Source organism: Cetorhinus maximus, chromosome 18, assembly GCF_964194155.1.
Source record: "Cetorhinus maximus chromosome 18, sCetMax3.hap1.1, whole genome shotgun sequence".
In the NCBI taxonomy this organism is placed as follows: domain Eukaryota; kingdom Metazoa; phylum Chordata; class Chondrichthyes; order Lamniformes; family Cetorhinidae; genus Cetorhinus; species Cetorhinus maximus.
Genome location: NC_135896.1, coordinates 74164502 through 74182225, shown reverse-complemented (window position 1 = coordinate 74182225; position 17724 = coordinate 74164502). Strand labels below are relative to the sequence as shown.

The following is a 17724-nucleotide window of genomic DNA, read 5'->3' as shown; positions in this document are numbered from 1 at the left end:
ATGCTGCACTGTCAGAGGTGTTGTCTTTCAGATGAGACGTAAAACCAAAGCCTTGTCTGCCCTCTCAGGTGGACATCAAAGATCCCATGGTGCCATTTTGAAGAAGAGCTGGGGAGTTCTCCCTGGAGAACTGACTTATCCCCCAAATCAACATCAGAAAAGCAGATTATCTGGTCATTTATCTTGCTGCTATTTGTGGGATCTTGCTGTGCACAAATTGTCTGCCACGTTTCCCACAATGCAACAGAGTACATTTCAAAAGTACTTCTTTGGCTGTAAAGCGCTTTGAGAGATCGGAGGGTGCGAAAGGTATGCAAATCTTTTGTCTCTATTTTACCAATTTCCCTTCTCACCACCATATCCATCACAGATCTGTGAGTTCCCCAGAATCCCAAGGATGATCCTTATCTTTATCACCTCAAGGCATCACAGTCATTAACTGACATGAGGGCAATACAAATAAAGGCTTCTTTATAAAACACTGCTTAACCACAACTGATAAATGCCATCTAATCTAACACTCCAAAACTCCCTCAAAGCAGAATTAATAAATGCCCTCTAGTCTAACACTCCATAACTCGCAGGAACCAGGTTAACTTACAACCGCTGCGTCCTGTTCATTCCTCACAACCTTAGCCTGGGTCAGGATTAGTTTCTTGTGATCTGGGCTGTACTCCTCCTCCTCCTCCTCCTCCTCCTGCTCCTCCTCCTCCTCTTCCTCATCCTCCTCCTCGACCTCCTCCTTCTTAACTTCTGTTATGAGAGGTACTCGGGCTCTACGAGGGAGAGAATCCTGCAAAATAAAAAAGTGCAGTATTAAGGAGCCTGTAGAGGCACTGAGTCTGTGTGCAGATGAGCTGGAGTTTCTGAATTCACATCTGTGTCATCCCCAAGATCAACTTACTTCAACCTCCATAATATCGCCAGTCTCCATCCTTGCCTCAGCTCATTTGCTGCTGAAACCCTCATCCATGCCTGTGTTATCTCCAGACTCGACTATTCCAATGCTGTCCTGGTCAGCCTCCCCTCATTTAACCTCCATAAACTTGAGCTCATCCAAAACCTAGCTGCTCATGTCCTAACTCACACCAACTGTTTACCCATCAACCCCTGTGCCCAGTAACTCCTCATCTCCCCACGCCTTGATTTTAAAATTCTCAATTTTGTGTTCAAATCCCTCCATGACATTGTCCCTCCCTACCTCTATAACCTCCTCCAGCTCTACAACCCTCTGAGATCTCTGCATTCTTCCAATTCTGGCCTCTCCCCCAATTTCCATTGGCCCACTACCGGTGGCCATGCCTTCAGCTGTCTAGACCCTAAGCTCTAGAATTCTCACCCTAAATCTCTTTCCTACTTTGAGAGATTCCATAAAATGTACCACTCTGACCACGTCATGTACCACTTTGACCACGTGTCCTAATGTCAGCTTCTTTAGCTCAATGTCAGTTTTTGTCTGATTAAAACCTGTTTGCAAACTGGCTGCCAGGTTTCTTACATTACAAAACTTCACAGTACTTCATTGGCTGAAAAGCACTTTGGAATATCCCAAGGTCATGAAAGGTGTTATATAAATGCACGGCTTTAATGGCAAATGTAGTAATCACAATTTATGCCCCATCTTAGCCCAAGGTAACTGTTGTTGCTTCACTGTGCGAGCTGAGATCAAAGGCTGGAATCTTTCGCCTGCTGTGGCTTAATACATTTTCACTTTAGCTGCTAGCTCATAAGAGTCAAGCCCATTCACTGGTTTCTATGTAGCCCATGCCTCCATGCAGCAAGACATGGACAACATTCAGGCCTGGGCTGATTAGTGGTGGGAAACATCCATCCCACCACAAGTGCCAGGTTATGAGCATCTCCATCAAGGGAAAGTCTAACTGTCTCCCTTTGACACGTAATGACATTACCATCATCAAATCCCTCACCAACATTCTAGGGGTCACCAGTGACCATAAACTTAACTAGGTCAACCATATAAATACTGTGACACTAAGAGCAGGTCAGAGGCTGGGAATTCTGTGGCGAGTAACTTGCCTCCTGACTCCCTAAAGCCTGTCCATCTACAAGGCACAAGTCAGGAGCGTGATGGAATACTCCCCACTTGCCTGGATGAGTGCAGCTCCAACAACTTACAAGAAGCTCAACACCATCCAGGACAAAGCAGTCTGCTTAACTGGTACCCAATCCACCACCTTAAATATCAACTCCCTCCACTGCCAATGCACAGTGGCCCTGCCCCTGCCCCAGTTAGACTCTTATTTTACAAGGAGCACATAGCCCCCTTATTTATCCTACCAAAATATACCAGGGAGACCAGAACTGTCCACAATATTTTCAGTGTGGTCGAGACAAGAAATAATTGTATTCCTTTAGTGCCTTTCACAACCTCAAAGTTCCAAACCCTACACATCCGATGGGGTAATCAGGTCTTACCTTTCTGTCAATTTCGACCGGCTCATCCTCACTCTTGCCATTGTTGTCAGAAGCATCGCCAAATATCAGCACTCCATTCCTGCCGATTTTGACCTGTTTCTTGTATGTGTAGTAAAACTCAACACACTGGGCCACTGTCTTTGTCTTCACCTGCAACATACAAGGCGGCATTTCATATAGTCTCCCAGCACAGAAAAGACAGCCATTGTGTCTTCTAACTCTTTGAAAGAGCTATCCAAATAGAGCCGCTCCCTTGATCTTTCCCCAAAGCCCTATAACTTTCTCCATTTCAACTATGTATTCCCTTTTGAAAAATATTTTTGAATCTGCTTCGATTTGCTTTCAGGCAGTGCATTCCAGAGCACAAGTCACTGTATAAAAAAAAATCTCCTGTCACCTCTGGTTCTTTGGTCAATTATATTAAATTTGTGTTGTCTGGTTACTGATACTCCTGCCACTATTTACTTTAGCAAAACCCTGCATGATTTTGAAAAATCTTTTCAAATCTCAACTTAACCTTCACTTCTCTAAGAACAATCCCAGCTTCTCCAGTCTCTCCACATAACTGAAGCTCCTGGTACCATGTTGGTAATCTCCACCTAACCATCTCTGTACACTTTACCAGCAGCATCTCCACATACCCTCCGCAGTTGGCATGCAGCGCATTGGGTCTTACCAGTTTCTGAACAAGAAAGAAATCCTTCTTGTGTGCTGCCAGCCCTTTGTTGAACATCTTCCTCTCTGTAGATGTCCATTTATCTGATCCTGTTAATGATAAAAGGAGAGTCAGACATGTTGTTGTGTTTATTTGAAAGGCTCTGGTTGCTCACTGGGGCACGATTTCATCTGCACAGTTGATCCTCTCACTCTGAGTGACCGTTTCCACACACACAGTCACCGAGTGCCTTGTGAGTCATTGCAACCCCTCCCCCTCCTTCCAGCAGGTACCCGCACTCAGGGGAGCTTGAGGGGGCACCACCCCCCACCATGGGGGAATCATGGCTAGTTTTGTTCACCTGCCTCCTCCTTTTCCCCAGCTGAAGCCAATTGCTGTGACCATGGATAACCCAGCACTGCATCCAGGTGACTGTGGGCAGGTCATTGCCCAGGTGATCTCACACTCCTCCCTATCTCTGTAATCCCTTCCAGCCCTACAACCCTCATCCCACACACAGATCTCTGCCCTCCCCTGAATCCTCGATTTTAACTTCTCCGCCACTGGCGACCGTGCCTTAATCTGCCAAGTCTTAAACTCTGGAATTCCCTCCCTAAGCCGCTCTACCTCCTCTCAGATGCTCCTTAAAATCTACCTTTTTGTTCAAGCTTTTGATCACCTGTCCTAATATCTCCTTATGCGGCTGTGTCAAATTTCTTTCATAATGCTCCTATGAAGTGCCTTGGGATGTTTGCTATTTTAAAGATGCTGTATAAATATATGAGGGAAGACCTCAAGATCAAGACAGGCAGTGAAGCATCAGAAAAGCCAGAATGTCCTTTTTATTCCTAATGCCCTGCTAAAAGGTTGGTCTGGGCCCATGCACTGATGAACTGGTATCAAATTCTGGCCACTACACCTTAGTGCTGACGAGAAAAAGATGAAAGGTTTGCATTCATATAGCACCTTTCGCAACCTCAGGACATCCCAAAGGGCTTTAACGCCCAACTAAATACTTTCAAAGTGTAGTCATTATTGCAATGTAGGAAAAGGAGCAGCCAATTTTCACACAGCAAGCTCCCACAAACAACAATATGATAATGACCAGATAATCTATTTTAGTGATTGAGGGATAAAGATTAGCCAAGGCACCAGGCAGAGCTCCCCTGCTCGCCTTTGAAATGATATGGTGGGATCCTTTTACATCCAACTGAGAGAGAAGGGACCTTGGTTTAACGTTTACTCCAGAAGGCCAACAGTGCAGCACTCCTTCAGTGTTGTAGTGGGAGTGTCAGCCTGGAGCATGTGACCAAGTCTCAGGAGTAGGCCCTGAGCCCAGTACCTTCCAATAGAGATATGAGCACTCACACAGGGCCGTGGGTGACTTCTCTGTAACTAGATGCCAGATTGTAAGTAGTGCAGCATTGTCTAGTTGCTGAAGCCTCAGTACCAATCAGTGACACCACTGTCTGATCCACAAGTATTACTGATCCTGCACACAACACAAAGGATGTCTGACATTTCCCTAAGTTGCCTGTATGGTTTTGGTTCTCACCCAGAGTTCTCCCAGCTGGTTGGGAGTTACTGGACCCAAAAGAAGAGAATTGCAAAAGCAAACAAGTAGAGACTTAGAAGCTGAGGGTAAAGGCTCCCACTTACCTGCGTAGTGGTAATTCAGTAGTGCCCTGCTCCTGCCCCGTGGAGTCCTTTTAATAAGAAGCATGTTTAGGGCTGCCTGATGGGGACAAGGAGAACAACATGAGTGGCAGGGACAGATACGGACGGACACACGCGCGCACGCACGCACGCGCACACACACACTTGCGAACTGTGCAGAGGATGACAATAGACTTCAAGAGGTCATAGACAAGCTAGTGGAATGAGCAGATATGTGGCAGGTGAAATTCAAAGCAGAGACGTGAAGTGTGATGCGTGATACATGTTGGGAGGGAGAACGAGGAGAGGCAATATAAAATAATGGATATAATTCTACAGGGGGTGCAGGAGCAGAGGGACCTGGGTGTATTTGTGCATAAATCATTACAGGCGGCAGGACAGGTTGAAAAAGTAGTTAGTAAAGTATACAAGATCCTGGGCTTTATGTAGAGGCAGGGAGCACAAAAGCAAAGAGGTTATGGTGAACCTTTAAAAGACACTGGTTCGGCCTCAGCTGGGATTTTGTGTACAGTTCTGGGCACCGCACTTTAGAAAGGACATGGACACTTTGGAGATGGTGCAGAAAGGATTCACAAGAATGATTCCGGGGATGAGAGACTTTAGTTACATAGAATAAAATTGGAGAAGTTAGGACTGTTCTCCTTGGAGAAGATGAAGATGAGATCTGACAGAGACATTAAAAATCATGAGGGCTCTGGGCAGAATGGATAGGGAGAAGCTGCTCCCATTGGTGGAAGGGTCAAGTACCGAGTGAAAGTGAATGGCAAAGGAAGTAGAAGTGACCAGAGGAAAAACTTTTTTCCACACGGCAAGTCGTAAGGATCTGGACTGCACTGCCTGAGAGGGTGCTGGAAGCAGGTTCAATCGTGGCTTTTAAAAGAGAATTGGATAACTATCTGAAAAGAAAAAATTTGCAGGATGACGGAGGAAGAGCCAGGGAGTGAGACTATTAGAGTTGCTCTTACAGAGAGCTGGCACAGACCCGACAGACCTAATGGCTGTCTTCTATGGTGTAACCGTTCTGAGATTCTATCTATTCCATACAGCTATACTATATATAAGATGTAAATATAAATTGAGAGAGATTTAGGATTGCTTACCAGCATGCTGCCCTTGGACTCATGCAGACAGTGTAAGGCGAGCTCCTGGTTTGTACCTCCTCCTGGTAAAATACTGGAACAGGCAAGCGTCATCAGGTCATCCACTGCAGGGGAAAACCAAACAAGAGCACGTCAGCTATGGGAAACAACGACACGCCACTAGGCGACTAGGCTTTCTCTCCTCCACTCTCCAACTTCATTGCCTCCTCTCCTGAAGATGGTGACTGGTTCTTGGGTGCTCAGCCCAGGTCACCTCAAGAGGTAGGTGAGGCCAGGAAGTGAATGGCAGAGGCTTATCCTACTATAAAAGAGCATCAAAAGCTGGACCAATTCTCTCATCCATACATTTTCTATCTGGACATTGATCAGGAGCAAGTTGTCTTTCTTCCCCAGTAGACCTGGCCAAGCCTATTGTAGTGGGGCCATTTTTAGCCCCACCATCCCACCCCACCCCACAATACCAGGGGTGTGAAGTTCAGCTCAGTTTGGAGATTAAACGACAAGTTATATTTACAGAGGTCCTCGAACATGGTAAGAAGGTCCAAATGTGTTTCATAGGAGCGCAATCAGACAACAGGTCTGAAAATAGTAGGGGTGCTGAACAAATGCTTGATCAAATAGGTAGGTTTTAGGGAGCGTCTGAAGGAAAGAAAGAGAGGTGGAGGGGTTTAGAGGAGATTCCAGAGCTTAGCGCTGAGGCAGCTGAAGGCACAGCTGCCAGTGGCAGAACAATTAAAATTGGGGACACCCTTGAGGCCAGAATTGGGAGAGTGCAGATTATCTCAGAAAGTTTTGGAGTTGGAAAAGGTTAAAGAGAAAGGGAGGGTGGGACATGGAGGGATTTGAAAATGAGGAGGAGGATTTTAAATCAATGAGATTGCGGCCAGTGTAGGTCAGCACAGGGGTGATAGGGAATGGGGCTTGGTGTGAGTTAGGGTACGGGTGACCTCTTGTGGTCTGTTTGGCCTAACATCACTGATACAATGCTCAGTGTGTGTCATTATTAGCCTAACATCACATTTAGCCACTCCAACTGCTGGGTGGCATCATCCCCAGAATACAAAATTCACTGGCAATTTAATGGCACCAGTATCTGAGGGTTCAAAACACAAGGAATGGAGTAATTGTTGCAAAGTGGTACATTTAATAACAAAACAAGTATCTGCACACTATGCCAATTAATGAGGTGGGGGCAGGACAGCACTTACAGAAACAGAATTAGACAGTAAATAAAGTCTATTTTCTCCGCACTTAACAGCACAATAATCAAACTGTCTGTTTACTCAGGAAACGGAATCTATTTTTTAAAAAGTGTCTACAAACTACAGCAAATGGACATCATAACTGAAACTACAGCAATGTCTCCCATAAAAGCAGGATTACTTCTTCAGCTAAACGCAGTGAGTGGAGGATAGTTGTATCATATATAAGTGGCATGTGCCAAATCAATCCCAGTCATTTACAGCAAGGCAGGCACCAGGAGTGATTGACAGGTCCATTCTGGCCAGGATTTGTTTTATAACTCAGATTTTATTTTTATAATTTGACTAAGTAAATTTAACGTATTGTCTCACCTCTCTGCTGGTTAAGCCGATTGGTTTTATGACCCTCCCATGGCTTGAACACCAGATCAGCGTGGTTGGCATCTAACGCAGCCAGAGGCCTGTCGCGCAGCCCAGGTATTTCAGCCTGGAACCGTGGGCCGATGTTGATCCGCCTGGGGCACAAACGGGATGGAAAAAGCTGTAAAATGGCGAGACATCCTCTCCACCCCCATTCCCCACCTTTCAACTCTGGCCAAGTATTAAAGAAATCAAATCCTGGTAATTAGCAACCTGTTTCTTTTTAAAACAGTGACTTTTAACAAAATTTCGCATTGATGGGTTTGTATTATAAACCGAATTCCTCAATGCTTTGGGAAAGAAAACATATTTGCTACCGAGGTACTTTACATAGGAACTGGAGTAGGACATTCAGCCCCCCCAGGTTTGCTCTATTAGATCATGGCTGATCCATACTTCCACTCCATTTACCCACACTTCCTTAATATCCTTACTGACAAAAATCTACCACTCTCAGTCTTGAAAACTCCAACTGACCCCCAGCATCCATAACATTTTGAGGGATAGAGTTCCAGCTTTTCACTACACTTTGTGTGAAAAAATACTTCCCGACTTCAACCCCAAATGGGTTGGCTCTAATTTTAAGGTTGTCCCCCAGATTCCTCCACCAGAGGAAACCATTTCTTGTTATCTAACCAACTGAATCCTAGCATAACTGCCGACATCAACAGGCCATCGGTTATGAGGTTACCAGTACAATTCACATGAAGACTGGACCATGTTACTCCCTCATTCCTCTCCCCTCCTATCCACAGGATCCTGCCAGTTCCTGGGCTGGTCATACTCTCTCTTTCCTTACCCCCGCCAGTGGCCATCTTGCACATAGGGCAGAATTTTGTAGGCGGGAGCTGGCCATAAAATTTGTTAAGTGGCCTTCCCAACAGTCGCCTGTCTGCCCCAATCTATCAGCAATTTTACGCTGGGGTGGGTGAGGCTTAGGTTGGCCTGCGCCTGCCCTTACCCAAATTGAGGCCCTTAAGTGACTGGCAGGAGGCGTTCAGGGACGGTGGGGGGGTGGAAGGTGCCTCTATCAGCAGCCTCCTTTTAACATCGGGGCCTACCCCACTGCCCCACCAAAAAGAACTGGTCCCTGTAGGCCCTCCCTCTCCCCCAGCCTCTATACTGACACCCCACCCCCGGCCTCACCTCCCCAGCTTGTCCTGGACCCCCAAAACATTACCTGGTCCTGGAATCCCAGGACCTAGGCTCTGGGGACTGCTTGCAGTCCCAGTCCTGTCCACTACTGCTTCAGGCACTGCAGGAACTAGAGAGCTGCCGAGCAATCATATTGGCTGTCAGCTCTCTGAGGGGGGTCTTCCTCTCAAGTGAGGGGCAGAAGTCCCGCCTGCAGCCAATTAATGTTTGTTGGAGCGTTAAACTGCTGCAGATCAGGCAGTATCCACAGGGATGTGTTCTCTGCCAACTCCTCCGATAGCAGGAAGGCAAACCCTGCCATCCTAAAAATCCTGGCCACGAGCCTTTATGGCTGTCAACTTAACCACGAAAGGATATCAGCACCCAACATGTATGCCTACACTGGGTGCGGAGTTGCCTGAATTCCTGCCCCCAACCCAATGAGGCCAGGCTGTAGCTTGGCTCCCACTTTCCAGCCTGACAATATTCAGGTCAGTATAGATGTTACAGAGCCTGCACCTGCGGCTGCTCATATGACAATGGAAGTCAGAGAATCAGAGCGGTTACAGCACAGAAGCAAGCCATTCAGCCTGTCATGTTTCTGCTAGCTCTCTGAAGGAGCAATTCACCTAGTGCCACTCCCCCAACTTCTGCCTAAAGCCCTGCACATTCTTGTTTTTCAGACAATAATCCAATTCCCTCTTGAAGCCTTGATTGAACCTGTTTCCACCACACTCACACAGCACATTCCAGGTCCTAACCACTTGCTGCATGAGAAAGTTTCTCCTCAAGTCGCCATTGCTTCTTTTGTCAATTATCTTAAATTTGTGCCCTCTCGTTCTCGATTAGATGGGCAAAGGTAGCCTAGGTGAGGAGTACATAGGGTGTTTTAGGTATAGTTTCTGAGAACAGCAAACAGGAACAACTGAGGAGCCAACCAGAGAATAGGCTCTACTAGACCTGGTATTGTGCAATGAGATGGGATTAATTAATGATCTCACAGTGAAGGCACCCCTAGGTAGCAGCAAACATAATATGACTGAATTTTACATTCAGTCTAAGGGTCAGAAGGGTGGGTCCAAGACTAGTATTTTAAACTTAAGTAAGGGTAAATATGAGGGCATGAAAGCAGAACTGGCTAAAGTGAATTGGCAAATTAGGTTAAGGGATACGTCAATAGAGAGATGCAGTGACAGACATTTAAAGGGATATTTCAGAATACACAGAATAGATACATTCCAAAGAGAAAGAAAAAATCCAAGGGGAGGAGCCACCATCGGTGGTTAACTAAAGTTAAATCAAACTTAAAGAAAAAGCATATAATTGTGCAAAGATGGTGGCAGATCAGAAAACTGACAGAATATAAAGAATGACTAAAAGAGTAATAAGGAGGGAAAAATTAGAGTACAAGAGAAAACTAGCCAGAAATATAAAGACAGATAGTCAGAGTTTTTATAGATATTTAAAAAAGAAAACATGAAACTACAGGCCAGTTGGCTTAACAACTGCCATCGGGAAAATGTTAGAAGCTTTTATTAAAGAAGTTATAACAGGGCACTTGGAAAAATTCAAGGTAATCAGGCAGAGTCAACATAGTTTTGTGAAAGGGAAATTATGTTTAACCAATTTATTGGAGTTCTTTGAAGAAGTAGCATGTGCTGTGGATAAAGGGGTACTGGTGGATGTGCTGTACTTAAGATTTCCAGAAGGCATTTGATAAGGCACCACATCAAAGGTTATTGCGGAAAATAAGAGCTCATGGTATAGGGGTAATGTATTGACTTGGATAGAAGACTGCTCAGCTAACAGGAAACAGAATAGACATAAATGGATCATATTCTGATTGGCAAGATGTAATGAGTTATGTGCCACAGGGATCAGTGCTGGGGCCTCAACTTTTTACACTTTATAAATGACTCGGATGCAGAGACTGAAAGTATGGTTGCTAAATATGCCCAAGACACAAAGATAGGTAGGAAAGTAAGTTGTGAAGAGGGTATAAGGGATATAGATAAACTAAGTGAGTGGGCAAAGATCTGGCAAATGGAGTAAAATGTGACAAAATGTGAAATTGTCCATTTTAGCAGGAAGAATAAAAAAGCATATTATCTAAATGGTGAGAGATTGCAGAGCTCTGAAATTCAGAGGGATCTGGGTGTCCTAGTGTATGAATCACAAAAGGCTAGTATGGAGGTAAAGTAAATAATTAGGAAAGCTAATAGAATGTCATCGTTTATTGTGAGGAGAATTGAATACAAAAGTAGGGAGGTTATGCTTCAGTTGTACAAGGCACAGATGAGATCACATCTGGAGTACTGTGTGCAGTATCAGTCTCCTTATTTAAGGAAGGATGTAAAAGTGTTAACAGTTCAGAAAAGGTTTACCAGACTAATACCTGCAATGGGCTGGTTGTCTTATGAGGAAAGGTTGGACAGACTAGGCTTGTATCCACTGGAATTTAGAAGAGTAAGAGGTGATTTGATTGAAACATACAAGATCCTGAGGGGTGTTGACAGGGTGGATGTGGAAAGGATGTTTCCTCTTGAGAGAGAATCTCAAACTTGGGTCACTGTTTCAAAATAAGGGGCTGCCCATTTACTACAGAGATGAGGAGAATTTTTTTCTCTCAGAGGGTGGCGAGTCTTTGGAACTCTCTTCCTTAAAAAGGCAGTTGAAGCAGAGTCTTTTAATATTTTTAAGGCAGAGCTCAATGGATTCTTGATAAGGGGGTGAAAGGTTATCAGGGGTAGATGGGAGTGTGAAGTTGAGGTTACAATCATATCAGGCATGATCTTATTGGACGGCAGAGCAAGCTCGAGGGGCCAAGTGGCCTATTCCTGTATGTTCGTATGTATGTTTGTATGATCCTTCCGCCAATGGGAACAGTTTCTTCCTATCTAATGTCAAGGCCCCTCATGATTTTCAATACCTCTATCAAGTCTCCTCTCAATTTTCTCTTCTCTAAGGAAAACAGTCCCAACTTCTCCCATTTATTCCATGTAACTGAAGTCCCTCATCCCTGGAGCCATTCTTGCAAATCTTCCCTGCACCCTCTCTAATGCCTTCACATTCTTCCTAAAGTGCAGCACCCAGAACTGGAAGCAATAGGTGCCGAACTAGTGTTGAAACAGGTTTATCATAACCTCCTTGCTCTTGTACTCTATGTCCCTATTAATAAAGCCTAGGATACTGCATGCTTCATTAACCGCACTCTTAATCTGTTCTGCCACCTTCAATGATTTATAAACATATACACCCAGGTCTTTCTACTCCTACACCTCCTTTAGAACTGTACCCTTTATTTCATATTGTCTACCCACATTCTTTCTGTCAAAATGAATCACTTCACACTTCTCTGCATTAAATTTCATCTGCCATTCGTCCACCCATGCCACCAAACTGTCTATGTCCTTTTGAAGTTCTACACTATTCTCCTCGTAGTTCACAATACTTCCAAGTTTTATATGGTCTGCAAAGTTTGAAATTGTGCCCTGTACACCAAGGTCTAGGTCATTAATATATATCAGGAAGAGCTGGGGTCCTAACACTGACCCCTGGGGAACTCCACTATAAACCTTCCTCCAGTCTGAAAAAGCAACAATTAACCACTGCTCTCTGTTTCCTGTCACTTAGCCAATTTCATAACCATGTTGCCACTGTTCCTTTCATTCCATGAATTCTAACTTTGCTCAAAAGTCTGTTGTGTAGCACTTTATCAAATGCCTTCTGGAAGTCCAGGTACACCACATCAACAGCATTACCCTCATCTACCATCTCTGTTACCTCATCAAAAAACTCAGGCAAGTTAGTTAAACACAATTTGCCCTTAACAAATCCATGCTGGCTTTCCTTAATTAACCTGCATTTGCCCAAGTGACTATTAATTTTGTCCCGAATTATTGTTTGGAGAAGATTCCCCACCACCAAAGTTAAACTGACTGACCTGTAGTTGCTGGGTTTATCCTTGCACCCATTTCTGAACAAGGATGTAACACTTGCAATTCTCCAGTACTCTGGCACCACCCCGCAGTCTAAGGAAGGTTGAAAAATCATGCCCAGTGCCCCCGCAATTTCCATTCTCTCTTCCCTCAGTATCCTTGGATGAACCACCCGGTCCCTGGTGCCTTATCAACTTTTAAGTACAGACAGCCTATCCAATACCTTCACCTTATCAATTTTAAACCTTCAAGTGTATGAATTACCTCCTCTTTCACCATGACCTTCTTGTAAAGACAGATTAATTTAATGCTTCAGCAATGCCCCCTGCCTCCATGCATAGATCCCCTTTTTGGTCTCTAATCAGCCACGCTCCTCCTTTTACTATTTACATGCCTATAAAAAGCTTTAGGATTCCATTTTATGTTAGCAGCCAGTTCTTCTCATACTCTCTCTTTGTTTCTTATTTGTTTTTTCAATTCCCCTCTGAACCTTCTGTATTCAGCCTGGTTCTTAGTTGTATAATCCACCTGACATCTATTATAGGCACACTTGCTTGCTTGTTATTATGCCACCTTTCAACAGGAAACCTGTATGTGTAAAAAGGAAAGGCAGCACCTTTTGCGGTTACTTACGGTTCAATGCTTGCCGGTGTGGCTTCACTCATGAGGGAGAGAACCGGAGGAGGGGTCTCTACACTGTCTAGAGGAGAGATAAAATATTACAATCGTCAGCCACCTTAAAGGCCCAGAGCAAGAGGTGGTAGGTGGGGGCAGCCATGTATGAAATCTCACAACCCTCTTCACCTTATAAATGCAAGTTGAAGTCTGTATATAGCACCTAGCAAAATGTCCCAAAGTGCTTCACAGGAGTGTAATTAGACAAAAATCAAAATGGAACTGCATAGAGCCTTATCCTTTCCTAGCTCTGTGACAGTCTGTCACCCTACAACCCTTTGAGATTTCTACACCGCTCCGATTTGGCCTCTTGCACACCTTCCCGATTTCCTTCATTCCAACATTGGTGGCTGTTCCTTTAGATTTCAGGAATTCCATCCCTAAGCCTCTACCCTCTCTCTCTTGCTTAAAGATTCGTCTTAAAATCTACATCTTTGACCAAGATTTTGGCCACCCGTCCTAATACCTTCTCAAGTGGCTTAGTGTAAAATTTTGTTTGGCAATGTTCCTCGGGACATTTTACCACTTCAAAGACACCATATAATTGCAGGTTGTTGTGGTAAGGCCATGAAGGGATTTGAACACAAGGCTGTGAAACACGCATTTCAGCAGATTGTATATTCATTACACTGTATACAATGAATCACTGCCGTTGTACCAAATTCTGCACTGTGATGGAGGAGGGGAAAGCGCCGAGAGAGCACAAGTGAGGTAAAGGGTGGAAGGAACACAAGAGGGGTGGGGAGAAAGGTTGGAAGAGGCAAGGAGGGGATAGAGAGGAAAGGAGGGAGGGAGGGCTGGGAGAAGAAAGAGCCAAAGGGGAGGGTAAAGAGAGGAGGAGATGCAGAAAGAGAGGAGGGGAAAGATTAGGAGAGAGAGAGAGAGAGAGAGATAAGGACAAAGATGGGATGAGAGCACGAGAGAATGCGAGAGAGAGAGAGAGCAAGAGAGAATGCGAGCGAGCGACACAGACAGACAGAGAGGGGGGGAGAGAGAGAGTGAGAGATAAGGGCAGAGATGGGATGAGAACACGAGAGAATGCGAGAGAGAGAGAGAATGCGAGCGAGCAACATAGAGAGCGACAGAAAGAGAGAGAAAGACAGACAGCGCCAGCGAGAGACACAAAGACACCAAGGATCCAGAAATAGATTGTCTGGCCACTTTAAATTGGGATGTGGTTTATAAGGACATTCTGAGGTTGTGTAAGGTACTATATAAATTCTAGTTCTTCTTTCTATACTAGAGCTCTGATCCCCACTTCATCTCACTCTCTGCTTAACACACAATTCAATTTCAGATATACAAGAATCTAGAATAGTAACATGCTTCTGGGATATGGAGATATTTGTGCAGGTTTGATTTAAAAATTCCACACTGCCACAATTATGAGTCCCTAGAATATATGTGTCAACACAGTCATGGATAAGGAGAGCTTGTTTATGGGAGGTTTCATATATTGTGCATCTATCCACATATCACAGCAGGGGAAGGAGAAAAGTCAATTGACAAAGAACTCACTTGATTGGCTTAAACAGGTTTTAGGTGTAGACCTTGGGGTGACTGGTTGGGATGAATTGCTTGAGGAAGACAGGAAGGCATTGAAGTAGAGTCCTGAGCCCTCCCGCATGGGGCTGAGGATAGGTGGGGGAGTGTAGGGCGGAGGCTGGAAGTTCTTGTCCATGGGATGGTCCAGCAGCCTGACTGGCGAGCGCAGGTTGCTCTGGTAGAGGGTGCCAGGTGGGTAAGTGATGACAGAGACATGGTTGAGAGGCTTGGGTGGAATGAAGAGGGGCTCCGGTCTGGGCCGCCGTTTCAGTTTGGCTGTCAGGTTCACGTGACCTCTGGAGCTAGCATCCTCCTGCAAAGATAGGCATCATATTTTATTCAGAAACACAACAGACTGTACTGTGAAACCTGTAAACTACAGACATCTTAGGGACTGGCATCAGCTGTCTTTATTTTCAAAATGGTCACTATATATACACTGTAAATTTCTCAGTAGAATGGAGAGGCTTTTATCAAGCACCGTTATCAGCAGAGAAAGCGTTCTATGCCTGGGTGAGAGCCATGCAAGCATTCAATCCCAGAGATAGGGTGGTTTCTCTGCCACTGTGCATGCTGGGTAAAGAGCTCGCCATTCCACAAAAGGAGTTTCTTTTCCAAAACCAACCGCTGCCACACACTGACCAGCCACTGATCTCATGAGAATATGGAAACAAAGAAAAGGTGAGCTGCAAAAAGCACCAATGTTCTCAACTCAGTGAAAATTTCAGATCCAGTACCTTTGCTACACAATATGTTCTGTGCTTTAAGTAATTATATGGGATTTATGACATGGAAACAGGCCATTTGGCCCAACCAGTGCATGCTGCTATTTATCCTCTGCTCGAGCCTCTCCTTTCCTTATTTAAATCTACCATTGTAGCTCTCCATTTCCTTCGCCCTCACATGCTTGCCTAACTTCCCCTTAAATGCATCTATACTATTCACTTCAACCACTCCCTGTAGTATTGAGTGCCACATTCTCAGCACTCTTTGAAAAAAATAAGTTTCTCCTGAATTCCCCATTGGATGAATATCTTGGTGACAACCTCATATTGATGGCCTCTAGTTAGCTCTTCCCCACAACAGGAAACATTCTCTCTGTATCCACTCTTTCAAAACCTTGCATAATTGTAAAGACCTCTATCAGGTCACCTCTCAGCTCTCCTTTTTCAAGAAGGGGAAAAGAGACCCACACATTTCCAGTATTATCCTTGTAAATCTTCTCTGCACACTCTCCAATGCCTGTATATAATATGGTGACCAGAACAGCACACAGTACTCTAAGTGTCGTCTGAACAAGGGCTTGGTACATTTAAGACTGCCCATGGTTTCTAGTTTGCGAATGTCTATGGCATCAGACTCCCTTCACCATATAAGTTATTTGGGTCTCTCATTAAGTGTCTGTTCATACAGATTTCACCGTACTTACTCCCTGCACGAACTCATCTGTAGCACTTTCCAAACCTATGACCGCTACCAACTAGAAGGACAAAGGCAGCAGATAGATGGGAACACCACCAGCTGGAAGTTCCCCTCCAAGTCAATCACCATCCTGACTTGGAAATATACTGCAGTTCTTTCACTGTTGCTGGATCAAAATCATGGAACTCCCTCCCTAACAGCACTGTGGGTGTACCTACACCAAATGGACTGCAGCGGTTCAAGAAAGCAGCTCACTACCACCTTCTCAAGGGCAATTATGGTCAATAAATGCTGGCCTCGCTAGTGACTCCCACATCCCATGAATGAATAAAAGAAAAAGCATAGCTCTGTCTGTAACTGAGCCATAGGTTTGTATTATTCCCTTGTACATAGAAGCTTAAAGGGCGATCTAATTAAGTGATTAAGATGAGTAAAGGATTTCATAGACTAGATAGTGAGAAACTATTTCCCTGGTGGGGGAGTTCAGAACAAGAGGGTATAAAATTAGAGTTCAGGGGTAATGTCAAAAAGCATTCACACAAAGGGTAGTGGAAATTTGGAACTCATCTCCAAAAAGCTGTCGAGGCTGGGGATCAATGTGAAAATGTCAAACTGAGATTGACAGATTTTTGTTCATTAAGGGTGATAAGGGATATGAAGCAAAGGCTGGAAGTGGAGTTGGGATACAGATCAACCATAATCTAGTTGAATGACAGAACAGACTCAAAGGGACCAAATTGCCTCCTCCTGTTCCTACGTGCCAAGCAAACTTAACTAGCAAGGAACATGAAGGCGGATTGTAAAAGCTTCTTTAGGTACATGAGAAGGAAAAAGATCAGCAAGGACAAATGTGGGCCCATTACAGGTGGGGACAGGAGAATTTATAGTGGAGAGCAGAGAATTGATAGAGAAATTAAACAGTTATTTTGCATTTGTCTTCACAGAAGAAGACATAGAAAATCTCCCAGAAATACTAGGCCACCAAGGGACTTGTGAAATTGAAGAACTAAAAGAGATTAGAATTAGTAAAGAGGTAGTACTTGAAAGGTTAACTGGGTTGATAAATCCACTGGACCAGATGAGCTTCATCCCAGAGTGTTGATGGAGGTGGCTAGAGAGACAGTGAATGCATCGGTGGTTATCTTTCAAAATTCAATAGATTTTGGAAAGGTTCCTGCAGACTGGAATATAGCAAATGTAACCCCACAGTTCAAGAAGGGAGAAAGAGGGAGAATAGATAACTACAGCCATGTTAGTTTGATGTCAGCAGTAGGGGAAATGTTAGAATGTATTATAAAGGGTATGACAACTGGACATATAGAAAAGAAAGGTAAAATTGGGCAGAGTCACTATGGATTTATGAAAGGAAATTGTATTTAACCAACTTGGAGATTTTTGAGGATGTTACTTGTAGCATAGATAAAGAAGAACTAGTGGATGTGGTGCATTTGGATTTTCAGAAGGTTAGTAAATAAAATTAGATGCATGGGATTGGGGGAAATATACTAGTATGGATTGAG

General features: G+C 44.3%; 1 protein-coding gene across 7 annotated transcripts in view; it reads right to left on the bottom strand.

Annotated features, from left to right (window-relative positions):
- mideasb (mitotic deacetylase associated SANT domain protein b) overlaps window positions 1-17724 on the bottom strand; it is an 82746-nt gene that overhangs the window by 14763 nt on the left and 50259 nt on the right. For 6 of the 7 annotated variants that reach the window (XM_078562948.1, XM_078562950.1, XM_078562951.1 and 3 more), the window contains 8 exons: window positions 14756-15095; window positions 13196-13262; window positions 7443-7585; window positions 5869-5972; window positions 4751-4826; window positions 3113-3201; window positions 2437-2586; window positions 602-793 (listed from right to left, as the gene is read on the bottom strand). In XM_078562948.1, the coding sequence (XP_078419074.1) occupies window positions 602-793; window positions 2437-2586; window positions 3113-3201; window positions 4751-4826; window positions 5869-5972; window positions 7443-7585; window positions 13196-13262; window positions 14756-15095 (1161 nt within the window). The remainder of the gene's footprint in view (window positions 1-601; window positions 794-2436; window positions 2587-3112; window positions 3202-4750; window positions 4827-5868; window positions 5973-7442; window positions 7586-13195; window positions 13263-14755; window positions 15096-17724) is intronic. The other variant, XM_078562954.1, reaches the window with a different exon arrangement.